The sequence below is a fragment of the Mixophyes fleayi genome, chromosome 1 (assembly GCF_038048845.1).
Source record: "Mixophyes fleayi isolate aMixFle1 chromosome 1, aMixFle1.hap1, whole genome shotgun sequence".
Taxonomy (NCBI): domain Eukaryota; kingdom Metazoa; phylum Chordata; class Amphibia; order Anura; family Limnodynastidae; genus Mixophyes; species Mixophyes fleayi.
The window spans coordinates 176,229,703-176,248,291 of record NC_134402.1 but is presented as its reverse complement, the minus strand read 5'-3'; the positions used below and the strand labels follow the sequence as shown (position 1 = coordinate 176,248,291).

The window sequence follows — 18,589 nt, the reverse complement described above, 5'->3', positions numbered from 1 at the left end:
TCATCCAATTGACCTGAAATTTGGTATACTGACATTATTTGACAAAAAAATTAGAATAGTCAAGTCAGTTAACTTCCATCATCCCCCCTTCCCCCCGTGGGAGGGGTAGTAAAGGCTAAATTTACGAGTTGAGGGGTCAAACAATTTTCGTGAGGTAATTTTACCTCATGAACAAACATTAAAAAGGCCGCTTGCGTCGGGAACTAACGCTCTTCCCCTGAGGAGGCCTGGGCTAGGTCCAAATGCATGACAAGAACCTTTTTAAGACCTTAAGTAGCTTGATTTGACTAGAATGCATGAGTATCATGCACGGATTAACTTGTGTATATATATATTGTTATGTGCGTATTGTCGCTAACCAATAACGATTGTCGAACCTCGATTTGTGTTTCCAAAGCACAAAGATTTATTCGCAATAAGTGGAATAATATGCTCAAGCGAAGTAATAGTAAATACAGCCGTTACTTATCGCAGGCGCTCTGGATCCAGTGCAGTCATTCAATCCTGAAGTCTGGGGACAAGATGTCTGCACTCTGGATCACAAGCTGCTGCTTATATACACAATCAAATACAGTAATACAATGAAGATGGTATAGCTTGCATCTATTGGTCCAGGTCTCAGGAATGTCCAAGGGGTCGTCAATCATTGGCTGGTTCATCCTAAGGAATCCAAAGGAGGGGGTCATCTCTGCAGGGGGTATGCTCTGCTCTTCCCGCCAGGATTCCTTAGTCTTAAGTAGTTCATAATTCCCTATCATTCATAACTTGCGTATGCACTCTGCGATTCCCTCGCAGAGTGAACCAAACAGTAGGATATGTAACAAGGTTCATTATGATACCACTCATGAGGTTATTCCTTTAACCCGTTCCGTGTATTTCACTAATATGCATGTAACTCTGATATAACATATAAATACTACTATATTTCGACATAACTGACTATGTGTTGCAACTACCATTAATGTGTACAATTTTATAAGTATGCGTGTTTGTGCGAATGTATGGTAAAAGACCAATTACTGTTGCTGCCACGTGCAGTGGATGCGTACGCCCTTTCACGCCGTAGCGTGCCCTTGTACGTCATAGCGTACCGTACGCATCTTTTCAGACAAAGACAACCAGGTTTGCTAGACTTTAATTGAAATGACTTTATCCAATTTGCTGACTTCGACAGTTCCACCCTTTGATAGTGTAATAAACTATCTAACAATACTTCTCCACAGACCATGATCTCGGTATCTGGTACCACCCTTTCAGTCTCTTTCTCAGTGTCACTCTTATGAGACCGTTTTCCACACTTCAACACAGTAGGAACACATTTGACAACTAAACCAATTGCTAAGATGACACCCAGTATAAGGAGAAGGAGCTTACCTACACTCGCAATCATTTCCTGTACCCACTCCCCCAGACCGGAGAACCATTTTGCTGGGTTCAACCATGAGAACCAACCCGCCACCTTTTCCCCGACCTCATATAACGAAGAATTATGGCTCTTTCGAAATTCCCATTTCAGCTGCAAAATTTCATCCATCTTCCGGTCTATAACCTCTTTAGGGTCTTCCGTATTATTAGTAATGTACGTGCAACATTTGACACTGAACTGGGTGGCCAGTGTCACACAGTACCCACCAGTAATAGAGGTGAGATAATTTAGTACCAGTCTATGTTGCACCAACTCCTTCTTGTACGCTTGTAGCTCCCTTCCAGTATACCTGAAAGTGTCATCATACATCTCGGTGATATTATCTATTAATTTAGCTAGGTCTTGGATATATTTAAAGTTTAATGTTCCCCGAGCGGTCCTGGTGAGATCTAGAGCAACCATAACTTGGAAACCAGCAGTTTCACTAATCAATTTTGTAGCTATCGGTTCCTCACCAGGAATCATATTTCTCTTGCCACGGTGTTCATACTGTGTGTGTATGTATGGTGGTGATGTAGTCTTGTGAATATCTACCATTTCTTCATGAGTAATAGTCATGATTTCAGGAACCAGTTTAGCTAAGAAACACAAGCCCTTGGAACTCGGAGTCACCCAGGAATAAGCTTTCATTCCACAAACAAAATACACATCATCAGGGAGAACATAAGGAACAGTATGCCCATGAATTATATCACACAGAGTTTTGATAAAACTACCCATGCCTAGTGTCTCCATCTGCTCTAGACACGTGTCGGCATTAATGATATTTTCACATTTATCTGTAGAGACTTTTCCAATAGATACCTTCTTATGTTTGGTTATACGCCCTAACTTGTGACTTCCATCAATATTCCTGCCTAGTAGTGACCTTGTGAGTCTCTCTCTAAAATGAGTGTGGCGAGCCATTGTCTGATCTGATAGGTCAGCCTCCCAATTCTCCAGGCGCTTTGCGTGAGATATGTTTAGGCACAGCAAAGATCTGCCTATGGAGTATTGTCGAAGCATCAGACTAGGGGACCTAGTGTTATTGTACCTCCCTTCTATGGGCCTCCCACCCCTTAATTCGAGTACTTCGGATATGTTTAGAGGGAATGGCACTAGTCCTATGTTATGCTGCCCTTGAGGCACGTGAGAGCACACCCAACACTCGGTTTGGTTTAGCACCTTACCCACCAGGGAGTGATAATCCTCCAAAGGATGCCCGCCTATATTCAGAGTACTGGGGGACTGGCATCGTTGGATGCATCTCTCTTCAACTAGGGAGTTGCAGAACTTGCAGATACAATACTCATCAGACAATAGCCCCTCACACTGCCTCCGAGTTCCTGAGCTAGCAGACCTTTTCATAACCCCTGGACCAAGTTTGATAATGGGCTGCTCAGGATATCCTATTAACTTTTCTTCGGCCTCCATTTCATCCGTATCACTCCCAGAACTCTCCTCCGTCCTCCATCCTCCTTCACAAAAATAGAATGTCCTAGAAAAAGTAAAAACAAGGCAAATCCTGGAACAAAAGAAAAACAAAAACCGCCACTCCATCGCTGGAAAGGTAGTTCTGAGGCAACGTCTCTGGTTCAGGTGTCTCAACTGCAGGCTTTAGGTCTCCCGGAACAGGCTTACGAGTGACAGCTCTATGTCGTCGGTCTGAGTCTTGTCTTGCACTTTCTCCGGATTATGGACTCTCCTGCAGTGGGTGGAATGGACCCAAGTGTCTCTCTCTGCAACCTTCAGTGATGTAGTACTGGTCAGCAGCACTTGGTACGGGCCTTCCCAACGGTCTGTTAAACAACCTGAACGTAAGAAATTGCGGATCATAACATAGTCTCCAGGTTCAACATCATGACAGTTCGTCTCTGGCATACCAGGTGACAGCATTTTTAGTTTTTGTTGTTGTTGTTTCAGCTGTCTACTCATTCTTATAAGATATTGTACAGTCACTTCATTATTACACTTTAAGTCGTCTTGTGGACTCACGATCAAATGAGGTTGTCGTCCGAACAGTATCTCAAAGGGGGACAGATTAAGAGGAGGTCTAGGAGTGGTTCGAATGCTGTGGAGGACCAACGGCAAAGCCTCAGGCCATGCCAACCCAGTTTCAGCCATTATCTTACCTAGTTTGTTCTTGATAGTACCGTTTGCTCTCTCCACCTTACCACTGGCTTGTGGTCGGTAAGGGGTGTGAAGTCTGCTACTGATTCCCATGAGTTTACACATATTTTGGAAGACATCACCAGTAAAATGGGTACCCCTATCACTTTCAATGATTCTAGGGATACCGAACCTACACACAAAGTCTTGTACAATTTTCTTTGCAGTGAACACAGCAGTATTAGTGGCTGCCGGATATGCTTCTACCCAACCGGAAAACACATCAATACACACTAACACATACTTTAGATTCCTGCACGGTGGTAGTTGGATATAGTCAATTTGTATTACCTGAAAAGGTCCGTCTGTAGGAGGGATGTGGGATGGCTCAGTTGGAATAGTTTTCCCAACATTTTTCCTCAAACAAGTAAGACATGACATTGCTTTCTTACCAGCTTGAGAGGAAAATCCGGGAGCACACCAGTATGCTCTCACCAGTTTGCACATACCTTCTTTACCCAGGTGAGTCAGGCCGTGTGCTGCTTCAGCCAGGCTTGGATAGTATGTTCGGGGAGCTACAGGCTTACCTTGTCCATCCCTCCAGAGTCCTGAGGACTCTTGACCACATCCCTTCGCCTTCCAGACCGCCTTCTCCTGCAGGGAACACAAATCTTGCATTTCAATTAATTTCTGCGTGTCTAATGTCTGAAAAACCATCATAGTCTCGGTCGATACAGTCATAGGTTGCCCTGCTGCCCATTTAGCAGCTTCGTCTGCCCTGTTGTTGCCCAATGACACTGGGTCTTCTTCAAAGGTATGGGCTTTGCACTTTATGACGGCTACTGTTCTGGGTAACTGTATCGCTGTCAGAAGTCCTTTTATGTGTTGTGAGTGTGCTACTGGTGTACCTGCTGCTGTCGTAAAGTTTCTAAGACGCCAAAGGGCCCCAAAATCGTGCACTACCCCGAAGGCGTACCTAGAGTCAGTATATATATTGGCTGGTTTACCCTCTGCCAATTCACACGCTCTCCTTAGTGCTACTAGTTCCGCCACCTGGGCTGAGTGAGGTGGACCAAGGGGTTCAGCTTCTACCACATCCTGATCGTCTACCACAGCATAACCAGTACATAGCTCTCCTGTCTCTGTCTGTCTATGGCAACTTCCGTCTGTATAAAACGTAAAATCTGCTTTTTCTAAGGGGGTGTCACGTATGTCGGGCCTTGCAGTAAAGGTCTGATTCAGGTGTTCCAAACAGTCATGCGTGTCAGTATTCTTGCCTAACTCATCATCAACCAGGGTCTCCTCACCTCCCACCCTTTGTGTCTCTTGAGACACATACGGAAGGTATGTAGCTGGATTTAAGGTGTTGCATCGTTTGATGGTGATGTTTGAGGGTGCCATCAGGGCTAGTTCCCATTTTGTGAATCTAGCTGAAGAAACATGTCTGGTTTGGGCTGAATTTAACAGAGCTGATACAGCATGGGGTGTATAGATGGTTGAATTATGACCTAATACTACATCTTCGCTCTTACTTACTAAAAGGGCCGTTGCTGCTACACTTCTGAGACATGTTGGGAGTGACCTTGCCACATTGTCTAATTGTGCACTGTAGTATGCTACCGGTCTGCTAGCGTCACCATGTTTCTGTGCTAGGACACCTGCTGCACAGCCATCAGCTTCTGTACAAAATAGCTCAAAAGGCTTTTCATAATCAGGTATTCCCAATGCAGGTGCTCTTGTCAGACTATCTTTAAGGTTAAAGAACGCTTGCTCTGACTCTTCTGTGTGTACAACACGCTCTGGTTTTGAGGAAGAGACTAGCTCCTGCAATGGTAATGCCAGAATAGAAAAACCTGGGATCCAGGACCTACAGTATCCACACATCCCCAAGAAAGTACGAATCTGCTTCTGGCTCTGCGGCAGGGTCATGTGTTGTATGGCCTCAATTCTGTCGGTTGTCAGGTGTCTTAGCCCCTTAGTGAGGCAGTGTCCTAAGTATTTGACCTTAGTCTGACATGGCTGTAATTTATCCTTTGCCACCTTGTGCCCTGTTTGTGAAAGATGAAGCAACAACAATTTAGTATCATGCAAACATGACATAAAAGAATCAGAGCACAACAACAAATCGTCCACATATTGAATTAGAACAGACCCATTGTGGGGTTGAAAGGATTGCAAACAGTCATGTAAGGCTTGGGAGAAAATACTGGGGCTGTCAATGAACCCCTGGGGTAGTCTGGTCCATGTATATTGCACTCCTCTGTAGGAGAATGCAAAAAGGTATTGGCAGTCAGGGTGAAGAGGGACTGAGAAGAAAGCAGAACATAGATCAATGACAGTAAAATGACTGGCAGACGGTGGAATCTGCATGAGGATGACAGCTGGATTCGGCACTACGGGGAATTGGCTCTCAACAACTTTGTTAATTCCCCTTAAGTCCTGGACTAATCTATAGCCCCTCCCCCCACTCTTCTTCACAGGGAAAATGGGACTATTTGCTGTACTGGCTGTATGAATTAAAATCCCTTGTTGTAACAGCCTCTCAATAACAGGATATACCCCTAGTTCCACCTCCGGTTTTAATGGATACTGTGGGATTTTTGGAGCTATCTTACCACTTTTTAGATTGACCATGACAGGGGCTACGTTTGCCATCAGTCCAGTGTCCTGTCCATCTCTGGTCCATAGGGAACCTGGTATTCCCAGCAACATCCCCTTTACTTGAGATGGACTTTGTTCTATAACAGTAGAGTGTAACATTAACCTTTGAGGGGTGTCCAATATATCCTGTACCTCATGTGCGACCTTCTCCGGCATATCTAAGAACACACCATCAGAAGTACAGTATATGACACATCCCATTTTACATAACAAGTCTCTCCCTAACAAGTTAGTAGGGGCCGCTGCAGCCAAGAGAAACGAATGCTTAGTATGCAGAGGCCCGATAGTAACTTCGGCGGGTTTAGTTAGAGGATAATGTAACACTTTTCCCGTTACCCCCATAGCTGGAATAGTTTTACTGGTCACCTGTAGGTTGAAAGGAGAGGTTATCACAGATCGGGCCGCCCCTGTATCTACAAGAAAAGTTTGTTTCCTACCAGCTATGTCAACTATCATTGTTGGTTCTTCACTCTGACTCTCAGTTAACCTCACTGGCTGTAGACTACAGGTATGACCTGACCCCTACCGCTGACTATTGATTTCCCGCGCAGCATTTGCTGCCGTAATATGCGCAGGTAGATGTGAGTCTTCTAGTCTATGTGAGTCCCTCCTTGGAGGATATCTATGTGACCCACCTCTCTGTGTATTGAGTCTTTCCTTTTTACACTTTCTAGCGTAATGTCCTTCCTCGTTACAGTTAAAACACCTGATCACTTTAGGTTTCCTGTTATATGGGTTGTATGCTGGTGGTCGTGTATGCACCTTTTCTAGAGCCTGTATACTTACCATCATTAACCTATCACTTTTCTCCTCCCTTTTTCTAAAAAGGTTTTTGTCATGCTCCACAGCAGACTCCCTAAGAGAGTCTACTGTGACGCCTCTCCAATTAGGTAATGTGGTTTGTACTCTCGTCTTTAAATTTTCTCTAAGGCCATCCATCAGTACTCCTACAGCTACCTCTCTGTGATGTGGGTCCTCACTTATGTTGGATATCCCAGTAAATCGTGCGATCGCTGTTATAGCTCTAGCAAAGTAATCTGAGGCAGTTTCACTATCCTTTTGTTTAATGGTGAAAATCTTACTCCAATTTACTACTACTGGAAAACAGATGGCTAAGTGTTTGACAATTTGTTCTATATTCCGTTGGTTAATCTCATCAGTCAAGGTTTTATCTTCCTCCAACAAACAATCTTCAATAAATTTTTGTATGTTAGTATTGGGAGGAAGACACGCCCTCAACACTACCCGCCAATCCTTACTGGTTGGTTCGTGAGCATTTCCTAAATCTTTAACAAATTTCTGACATTTAGCTAACTCTTTTCTGGGATCTGGGAATTCAGTCATAATGGAACGTAATTCTGATCTAGTCCAGGGACAATGCATTGTAACATTTCTTAAAGGAACTACACCATCCTTATCCGGTTTCCCATTGGGAACTGATATTGTGCGGACCGGGAACGCACCCTCTGGTGCACTGACTTCAGGAGACACTACAGGATTTACTGGTCCTAGATTTAGAACGCTTTCACTCCTAGTGATCACGCTACTCTCACCTATCTCAGCCATTTTTTCATACTTGCGCTGAGCCTCTAGTACACTAACGGCATGGGCAATGGCCGAAATCATAGTGGGTTCATCTTCACTTTCAGATACACTTGATTTAAACTGGTTTATAAAAGGATACAACTTAGCAATTTTTCTATTTTCAGTTTTAACAACGGCTGTACTTACCCCTCCCGCCACATAAGGTGGCGGGGGCGCGCTTGCGCTGAGTTCGCCACGCTTCGCAACGGTTACATCCGCCTTGCGCGCGCTTTTCGTCACACCTACTTCCGGTTTGCATTCGCTGCTCTGCCACGTGTTACTTTCCATTTGCCACAATTTTAAATAATCATTATGTTTATTCCTCACTTTCGTCGAGGTAATCAACCATACTTTATCTTTTACAGTATTTAGTACCTCTGTATTAAAACTTCCTATTGTTGGGAAAGGCCTATCACAATCTTTGGTCATCTTGACCCACGTGTCACAATACACAGTTGCGTATGCACCATATTTCTTACACATGAGAAACTTCGCTGAACCAATAGGGCCTTCCTTAGGCAGTACACTGACCTTCTCTAGCGTATGCTTAGCACCCATGTTGAACAATATACCTTCTACCCGGAACACAGACACACCGCAATGCTCTGTTCCTTCCGGCCAAATGTGAAACACAGACACACCACAATGCTCTGTTCTTTCCACCTAATAATTTCAACTCTGTTGCTATACTCACCGCTAGAGATCTATAATACTCGGTGAACGTATTTCCTTTAGCCGCGTTCACTCGCTTTTCTCACCCCTGGCGAGGATCCCTAATACAGAAATATCACTGTGGACCCCAAGGGCTATCAGCTCCTCGATACCCTGGCTCAACCTCAAAAAGCTGCTGAGTTTATTATCGCTGGGAGCGCAAGTTAATACAATCAACCTGCCTTTCCAGTATAATTCCTCCTAGCTGCTTCACCAATTCGCACTAACGGTGCGATCGGATCGCACTGCCTACCAATTCTAATTATTACCAAACCTTGCGATCTATTGGTAGCGCTTTGCGAAAACCCGGTTTTCGCATTCGGTATACCTGCCCTGTATACCGTCCTTCAGTTGGGCAATCCGCCTCGTCAGACAGCAACTGAGCACAATCCACAACAAAACAGTGTATCTACGTTACAACATCACACACTATACACCTTTTCTGCGCAGAAAATCAAAAGTTCCCAACAACAGTAATAATGCCTCAGAGGCTTTCACAAGTAATTATACTATACACGTACAATAACTATCAAAACGATTGTTTAACCACGTGGCAAGTCTACCGGAAGTTCGCGTACGCACAGCAGGAAATACACATACGCTAAGCAATGCAATACAGTTAAAACGCACAATGACAGAAAAAAGAAACAGTTTTCTCTTTTGTCCCTAGGTTCTAGAGGGCGTGCCCTAGATAATGAAAAACGGACATTCGGTTTCACAACACAGAGTAAAATTCAGGTTTTGAACACAATGCGTTCTTACCCGTTTATGACGCGTCTCCACCCTTTGTTGAGGAACCGAAATCCGTTGGACTTGCGTATCATCGGCAACGAAACCTCCAAAGCTCACGAGCCCCCAAATTGTTATGTGCGTATTGTCGCTAACCAATAACGATTGTCGAACCTCGATTTGTGTTTCCAAAGCACAAAGATTTATTCGCAATAAGTGGAATAATATGCTCAAGCGAAGTAATAGTAAATACAGCCGTTACTTATCGCAGGAGCTCTGGATCCAGTGCAGTCATTCAATCCTGAAGTCTGGGGACAAGATGTCTGCACTCTGGATCACAAGCTGCTGCTTATATACACAATCAAATACAGTAATACAATGAAGATGTTATAGCTTGCATCTATTGGTCCAGGTCTCAGGAATGTCCAAGGGGTCGTCAATCATTGGCTGGTTCATCCTAAGGAATCCAAAGGAGGGGGTCATCTCTGCAGGGGGTATGCTCTGCTCTTCCCGCCAGGATTCCTTAGTCTTAAGTAGTTCATAATTCCCTATCATTCATAACTTGCGTATGCACTCTGCGATTCCCTCGCAGAGTGAACCAAACAGTAGGATATGTAACAAGGTTCATTATGATACCACTCATGAGGTTATTCCTTTAACCCGTTCCGTGTATTTCACTAATATGCATGTAACTCTGATATAACATATAAATACTACTATATTTCGACATAACTGACTATGTGTTGCAACTACCATTAATGTGTACTATTTTATAAGTATGCGTGTTTGTGCGAATGTATGGTAAAAGACCAATTACTGTTGCTGCCACGTGCAGTGGATGCGTACGCCCTTTCACGCCGTAGCGTGCCCTTGTACGTCATAGCGTACCGTACGCATCTTTTCAGACAAAGACAACCAGGTTTGCTAGACTTTAATTGAAATGACTTTATCCAATTTGCTGACTTCGACAATATATATATATATATATATATATATATATATATATATGTGTGTGTGTGGTTCATGCTATATAGCTTGAGGGCATCCCTCCTTACTTATACTTATGTCTATTAGTAAGAAGAACATGGGATATACTTCCACTTTTGTAAACTATATCCATTCCATTACTTATCAGAGATGTGTGCTGACCCCCGTGTTTTGATTTTGGATGTGGTTTTGGTTCTAAAACATCTTCGTGTGTTGGTTTTGTTACTGGTTTTGCCCAAAAATCTGTAAAGGTTTTGGTCTTGTTTCTGGATCTGGATTTAATTCCAAGTTGTGAAAAATAGGGAAAATTATGTGATTTTGAGATAATTATATTTATAGCATTAACAGGTATTTCCAGTCTGTCTTCTATTTTTCTTTGGCCAAATTTTCACCAATTTTGGCCAAAGTCTGCAGCCAGCTGTCTTAGTGAAGGATTTTGTAGCTTTATCATTGTTGCATTTGCTTTCTTCAATTCTAATTTAAAAAATAATTAATCAGTCTATACAGTCTCTAACTCCATCATATATTGTAAATTGGCAGCCATCATATCTCCATCTATACATGTATTCTCTGCCATTGCCAAATTCTGTCCTTTTAATTTCTCAGAATGTGGACTTTCAATTGCATTGTCTTGTCAAGGCAGATGTTTTGGCAATGAAATCTGCATCAGTGTCAGTTATACATACTTACTTGTGTGGGAAGGCCAACTATTGGTCTATCTGAACTGTCTGTTTTACATATTTTTTACACTTCACCAATATAACATATATATATTATTTATACATTCCATATTCATATACTTGAGTCTTTGAGACAGCCTCTGCCCCAAGTCTCCAGCAGTCTCATTTTTCATCAGGGTTGTGCAAGGTGATGGTTCCATTCCCACCAACACTGCATCTTCAAGTCAGCACTTGGCCCTGTCCCCTGGAGGCACAGACATCTCAGGGTCCAAACACCACCAGCCTTCCAGCATCAGACCAAGGAGACCCGCTCATTCAGGGCATTCCAAACTAACCGTACTGGGGCAGATACTACACCTGAGCTTAGCCAAAAGGATGAATCGAAATTGATATTTTAGTCTCAAACAGGGCATGATAACTGGATGTAAATATACATGATAACTGGCAAATGTATCAATTTCCTTGTTTGATTTACATGGGCAACATGATGACACAGATCTACTTCATTTTTAGCATAAACAGCCACTTATAAGTAAAACAATTTATTTGAAAGCTCCGCTCTTGGCTACCGATGCATGCTGTGCCCATCGAGAAGTACATAGTACCAGTCTTTAAAATTTTTAGTATGGGTGCTGGCAACCTTCATCTATTTACTTTCATAAATGTCTAACTCCATTCATTCATTCATACCAATGACCTCTGCCTGTTACTGTAGCTTCACTGTTTATGATGGATGCACTGTAACGTTCAAAATGTATTGTGTGCGTAGTCTTTGATTTTTTGTAGTATGGGCGCAGACCGCTTTGTTTATCATCATTAACATTTATTTAAATTGTTACTGCCACTTCATTCTCTATGATGCATGCTGTCTAATGTAACAAATTTAGTTTGGGCATAGTGTTTCGTCATTTTTATCTTTTGCACCTTACACTCCATACACTACAGTGTTTTTGTTGTTTAATTTATCTAATTAAAATAATTCCTTATCCTTACAAACCCCATACACTGTACTCCACCCTTCAAGTCCCCTTCTTTGACTCACAATGGCAGCATTACAGCCCACATCTACCTTACTCATAGCATACAACCACTTAAGTAAAACAAATTATTTTAAAGTGCCGGTATTGGCCTCTGATGAATTATCTGCCCATCGAGGAATACACAGTACTAGTCTTTGAATTTTTTTATTATGGATGCAGGCCACCTTCTTCTATTTACTTTTATAAATGTCTAACTCTATTCAATCATACCACTGTCCATCCATTGACCTCTGCCTTTTTCTGTAGCACCCGTGTCTATGATGGATGCCCTATTATGTCCCAAATTTATTTTGTGCATAGTCTTTGAATTTGTTTAGTATGGGTGCAAGCCATCTTTGTCTATCATCCTCATTTATTTATATAGTGCCAGAAACTTACATACTGCTTTACAATTGGATATCTACTTGTCTAAATATTTACTGATGCCGCTGTCCATCTAATGATATCTGATTATTACTGCCTCTTCTCTCTCCATGATGCATGCTGTCTAAGGTTCCAAATTTATTGTGTGCATAGTCTTTGAAGTTTTTTTAGTATAGGTGCAGGCCATCCTCCTCTATCATCATCAAAATGTATTTATATAGTGTCAGCAAATTACGTAGTGTTTTACAATTGGGTATCTACTTGTCTAAACATCTACTGATGCCTCTGTCCATCAAATGACATCTGATTGTTACTGCCTCTTCTCTCTCCATAATGCATGCTGTCTAGCATTCAAAATTTATTGTGTGGTGCACACTCCCTTCGCCACAGTTTTGTTTTGCTTAATTTATCTAATGGGCTTTCTTCAGTTGGTGTCATGGCAGATGACATTTTGTTGCAGCCACTGCAATGTTCTACATGCGGTCACTGAATGTCAAAAAATGGTCAGAAAAAACCCTTACACGAAAGCACCTTTTTTCCCCAACTTAATATAGATGTTACTGAATTACCCTTAACAACTTCACAAGTATTGAGAAATAGAAAAAAGAAAAATTTAGAATATAGAGTTTTATTGTTAGGGGTCCTGCCACTTACCCTCATACACAAACACCCTGTTTTTTACAACTCAATATAGATTGCTGTAAGTAGAAAAACATTTTAAAAGAAATAAATGTAATTTTTGGGGGGTTCTGTTGCTAAGAGTCATACAGCAAAATCACATGGGCACAATGTATTCTATGAGATGGCTGTGTGCCATGCTTTATAAAGCCCCTCTAGGGTCATAAGGAAACACCTCTGGCAGGCTCTGTAATAGTCTTGTAGAACTAATGTCAATAAGGATATTTTATGACCATTAAAAGTGTAAGTTTGTAGTGCAAATGATCTTGTGTGATGTCATGCTCCTACTTTTGGGCAAATGCACCAATGTTTATGAATAATCACATGGATATGTGGGACAAGATGGCCCCATCTGTGGTGGTGCAAAGTTTACACTGTTGGGTGGAAATCAAATTGGGATGTAGAGTAGGAGTGTGTCTACTTTTACACAAATGTGATTTCATTTGAGAAACATATTAAAGTGGGAGTTCCCTGCTTTAAGGAATTACCATTAACTCTTTCTCCCTGCAATATGATTTGGTTTCTCCACCACCTAAGCTTATTTTGAAAAATGTAATAAAAAAAATTCATAAACACACAAAACACACTCAAGTGACATAAATAATTAAGTCAGTCCTGCTGTCTCTTCACTTTCATCATTAATTTAAGACCTAAATTATGCTAAACTGAACAATATATTAGTAGAAAAACTGAGAAGTTTAAATTAATGAAGGGGGTGGCCCTATAGTCTTAACCATAGTTGCTGACATTTCAGAGCTCCCCTCTGTAACATGGAACTCTGTAAATTCAGGTCAGCAGGATTTAATGGCACAACTTGCATGATGACACAATGAAAATCACACAATGGTGGATGGGGCATGATGACTCAAGTTGTGTCATCATACCGAGTTTCCCCAAAAGCCTCTATATCTGGTTCTGCTTCAGGGAGATTTTGGGACTCTCTCAGTGTTCTGAGAGATTACCCTATGGGTATCCTGGCCATTCAAAGAGAGTCAGCATTTGTGGTCCTAGTAGCTTGGATTTTAAAGGGATATTTCACGATCTACACTATTGCATTTCAGGTGAAAACACATCTGAAAAGGGAGGCACCGATTGATTTTCCAAGGGCAATTGCAAGGACTGGGAACTGGACATGCCTTAAAATTCACTTGCGCAAATAAAGAAGCATACGGATTTGTATCTTTTGTGTTTGACAAATGAGTCTTATTGATGTCTAAGTTATTTTTTTTGTACCTTGTTGAAAAAAAGCCAATATAAAATGTAATTATTAATTATTATTAAAAAGTAATAATAATTATTGGACGTAGTGCAAAAATAATGTAATACGGGGAGGCATTTGACGTGCAAACTCAGCACTGATCCCAGGCTGCTAAAAGGATACATTAAGAGTACTACACTAATATCCTTCACCCATAGTTAGTTTCTTGTAAATGATTTTCACTAGAAATATGTATTTCATGAAAAACACAGACCTATTAATCATTATCAATGTTTTCCTATTTTCTAGGGTATTGTCAAGCGCAGGAAAGGACTTGAAAGATAATTTCCTGAAAGCATTAGCCTTAAGGGAAGAACCAAATCGCAATGGGAAGATGACTGTGAGTACAACACTTTGAGTTCTCAACAGCTTAATGTACATTAGGAAACAGTGCTGAAGGATATTCTAAATATGAACTGTTTATTGTCTGCAGTCACACTTCACTGATTAGACAATTAATTTTACTGTATCCATCTGAGATTTAGATAGATTAATGTTTTCTCTTATGGATGTACTGTATATTTACATGTGTGTACACTTCTACATCTACCCATTTACAAATGCAAGAGGTGCAGGGGTATTGATGATCATGCAGTTAATGTGGCATGAAAATCCTTCAATATTTGCCCACGTGCTAGTAAAAAAAATGAACAAGAAGTTTAAAAAGTGCAATAGTGTGTACTAAATAGACATTAGGCTACTGTTTGTAAGGAAAAAGGAAAAATAAACCAATATAGATGTGGCAGTAATCCACCTGCTCAACCTTGTAAATTTATTTTATACTTGCATATATACTTTACAAGTAGTTGCAAAGTTGTTCTTTACAGCAGTAAAAAAATACTGTAAAAATATACTCCGATTGGTCAGATAACCTTCTTTATAAAGTTACATAGGTGGACAGGACTTGTGGGCTTCTTATTTAAACAAAAAACCACATGACACCTTTTTAGCAGTTCATGTGTTCTTGTATCATAGGGGAACAGTGATTTCCATTGAATGTATTGTGTCACTACAGAAGTGTTTAAAAGCTTCAGAACAGCATTTAAAAATGCAATTTGACACTAGCCTACTGGTATGACAATATTTGCATATGATCTTGCATTTTGTTAAAATACTGTTAGCCCATACTTAATTAAGGCAGCAGATTTGTAGGCTGTCTATTAATTCCCACGATTGGTTTGTAATTCAATCTCTTTTTAAAGCATCTTTATAGTTTCATATATATCTGTACATCTGACCTGGGCGGGCCTATAACTACTGGAAAAATAGATATTTTTTTATGTAAGGCTGGAATGTGGTGAGTTAGTGCCATGAAGCTCTGTGTGGGGGGTAGCACACCTAAAGAGCAAATGTTGTGGGTGATTTATATCTGGGTATATAGATTATGTGATCACAGTTGCCTTTTTGACAAACAATGTCTACATACAGAAAGCATCCCTCGTTAAATCCAAGAAGCTTGCTACTATTTTTTTTTTTTTAACTATTTATTTTGAAAAATAGCAGTCATGTACAGATAAGAATCAACAATTAGTACATTTGCAGGGCAAGAGACAAAAACAGAGAACAGTACATGTGACGGGCATAAGTCAAAGAAGCTGAAAATGTTTGAGTAGCAAATCTATAAAATAGCCAGAGGTTGTCAATAAACAGGCAGGTAAGTATACAATTGTAATCTAGAATACTCAAGACACTATAACATTTTATAACAATATAATGTGGGGGAGGGGGAGGGAAGGGGGGCACTGGTCACCACCGAGATTGAAAGAAAAAGAGAACATACTTCCCAATTATCCACACAGTTCCTTATCCCTTTCTTTCCTTTTTAAGAAGAGAAACAAATAAATAAAAGAGGGGCAATAAAAGTTTCAGAGGAGATTACTACTTAGATGCTCCGGGGAGGGAAACAGCATCGAGAGTCCAGAGTCAGGCCACCTATGAACCTGGGGAGTCTTTTTAGGGGGAAGGAGTTGGTACAGGAGGTAAGGGGTTATAAGTAAAGCCAAGGAGCCCAAACCTGGTGAAATTTATCACCCTTATCATGTAGGTGGTATGTAATCTGTTTTATCCGAGCAATAAACCAGATATAGGATCGCAGGGCCGCCATAGTGGGGGGTTCAGCTTGTTTCCAAGACTTAGCTACTAGGCATCGTGCAGCTGCAAGGACATGGGAAGCCAATTTTGCAGACTGTCTATCATCATCATTCAAAGGGTAACAGAGAAGAAAAGACCATGGGTCTTTCCGGACAGGGCATGGAAGGAGGGAGGAGAGGAGGGCCCTAACTCGATCCCAAAAGGAGGATATTTTAGGGCAGGACCACCAGATATGCAAAAAGGAGCTCATCTGGCCACAACCCCGCCAACATAATGGAGAACTAGAGGGGAACATTTTAGTGAGTTTGTGAGGTGTGTAGTACCACCTATAGTATACTTTGTATGCGTTCTCCTTCACCAAAGTGGAAATAGAGCTGGTGGCAACTTGATCCCTTATGATTTCCCAGTAGTCCTCCTCTGGGGGGGGGAGGCAGGTCCCTCTCCCACTCCCTCTCATGCCTACCGCCCGGAGGTAAAAGTACATTGAGAATTAAGCTGTAGATAGAGGAAAACATGCCCCTACCCAAGGGAGAGGAGAGACATAGAGATTCAAAGGGAGACCTAAGAGGGGGGAGAGGAGCCCCCCCGAGGAGAGAGCCCACAAAATGTCGTAATTGGAAATACTCGTAAAATTTAGGATGGAGCCTTGGATATTTAGAGCCTAGGACATCCAAAGAGATAAAGGCCCCCTGAAATAATAGGTCTCCGACAAATCAAACTCCCGCAGTGACCCAGGGACCATAGAAGGCAGAGGAGAGCCCAGGAGAAAAGGCAGGGTTACCCCAAAGAGGTAGGACAGTAAGAGAGGACACCGGTATCTTGAGATGGGGTCGGCAGGTCTCCCATATTGCAGCTGAGAATAGAAGGGTAGGGCATTGGGAGGTGAGGGGAGATCTAGTTTGTTTTTGAGAGACCCCATATACAGTACAAGATTGGAAAATTAAGGTAAGCGGACTCGATGTCAACCCACGACAGTGCCGTGGGGGGGGGCCAAAGGAGGCTACAATCTGGCTCAGGTGAGCCGCCCAATAGTAAATTTTCAAATCCGGGAAACCCCTACCACCACCTCTGGTGGGTCTCTTTAAGAGAGCCAGCTTAATCCTGGGAGACCGGCCGTTCCAGATAAACCTAGAGAGACATTTTTGAATAGATGTCAGATCCGAAAGGGGAACTCGGACAGGAAAGGTCTGGAAGTAATAGAGGAGCTTAGGAAGGAGGTTCATCTTGACAGAAATGATCCTGCCCAGCCACGAAATGATCAGTGGGCGCCAGGAGAGCAATTCAGACTTGATCTTAGCAAAGAGGGCCGGGTAGTTCTCCCGGTAGAGGGAGTCATAGGAGTCGGTAATGAAGATACCTAAGTATTTAATTTTCTTTCTCTGCCACCGAAAGTTAAAGCGGGAGGTGAGTACCAGTCCCTCTGGGGACCCTGAGAGGTGCCCATAATGGTGTAATATGCTAAAGACTCCAGGGAGAGACTTCTCAGGCTGCAGGAGAGTCAGAAGGACATCGTCCGCAAAGAGAGAGAGCTTACTCTCCAGGTTCCCCGTCCGCACACCCCGTATGTTCGGGCAGGCCCGGATAGAGGCCGCAAGAGGCTCTATAACAAGGGCAAAGATGAGAGGAGACAGAGGGCACCCCTGGCGTGTACCATTGGATATGGCTATAAGCTCAGAGGGAAAACCGTTGATCATGACTCTTGCGGAGAATCGAGAGTATAAGGCTTGAATACCCGTGAGTAGGTTACCCAAAATCCCAAACGCCGACAAGGCTCGGGACATAAAGCTCCAGGAGATCCTGTCAAAAGCCTTCTCGGCGTCAAGGGAGAGAACAATGGCCGTGGCCTTCCTGGTATTAATGATATGAATCAGATCAACGACTCTCCTGGTATTGTCTCTGGCCTGACGCCCCGGTATAAAGCCAACTTGATCATAATGTATAAGGGAGGGAAGGACCGAATTTAGTCTATTAGCCAAAATTTTTGCATATAATTTGACATCTATATTAAGCAGGGAGATAGGGCGATAACTAGCGCAGTCATGAACATCTTTACCCTCTTTATGGATGACGGAGATCCGAGCCTCCAAAGAAACCCTAGACCAGGAACCCCCAGTTAGGATTGAGTTGAATAGGGTGTGCAAACGGGGGACCAGGAGCCCAGCAAACCTCTTATAGTACATAGCAGTAAAGCCATCTGGCCCCGGAGCCTTTCCTGATTTCTGAGACTTTATGGTTTGTTCAATTTCCTCTCTGGTAATCTCAGCCCCCAAAAGGGTACTAGCTTGTGAAGAGA

At 42.2% G+C, this 18,589-nt stretch overlaps 1 protein-coding gene across 1 annotated transcript in view; it reads left to right on the top strand.

The window, feature by feature from the left end:
• Positions 1–18,589, top strand: part of CFAP299 (cilia and flagella associated protein 299) — a 490,745-nt gene that overhangs the window by 170,475 nt on the left and 301,681 nt on the right. The window contains exon 3 of the mRNA XM_075204555.1: positions 14,455–14,545. Coding sequence (XP_075060656.1) covers positions 14,455–14,545 — 91 coding nt within the window. The remainder of the gene's footprint in view (positions 1–14,454; positions 14,546–18,589) is intronic.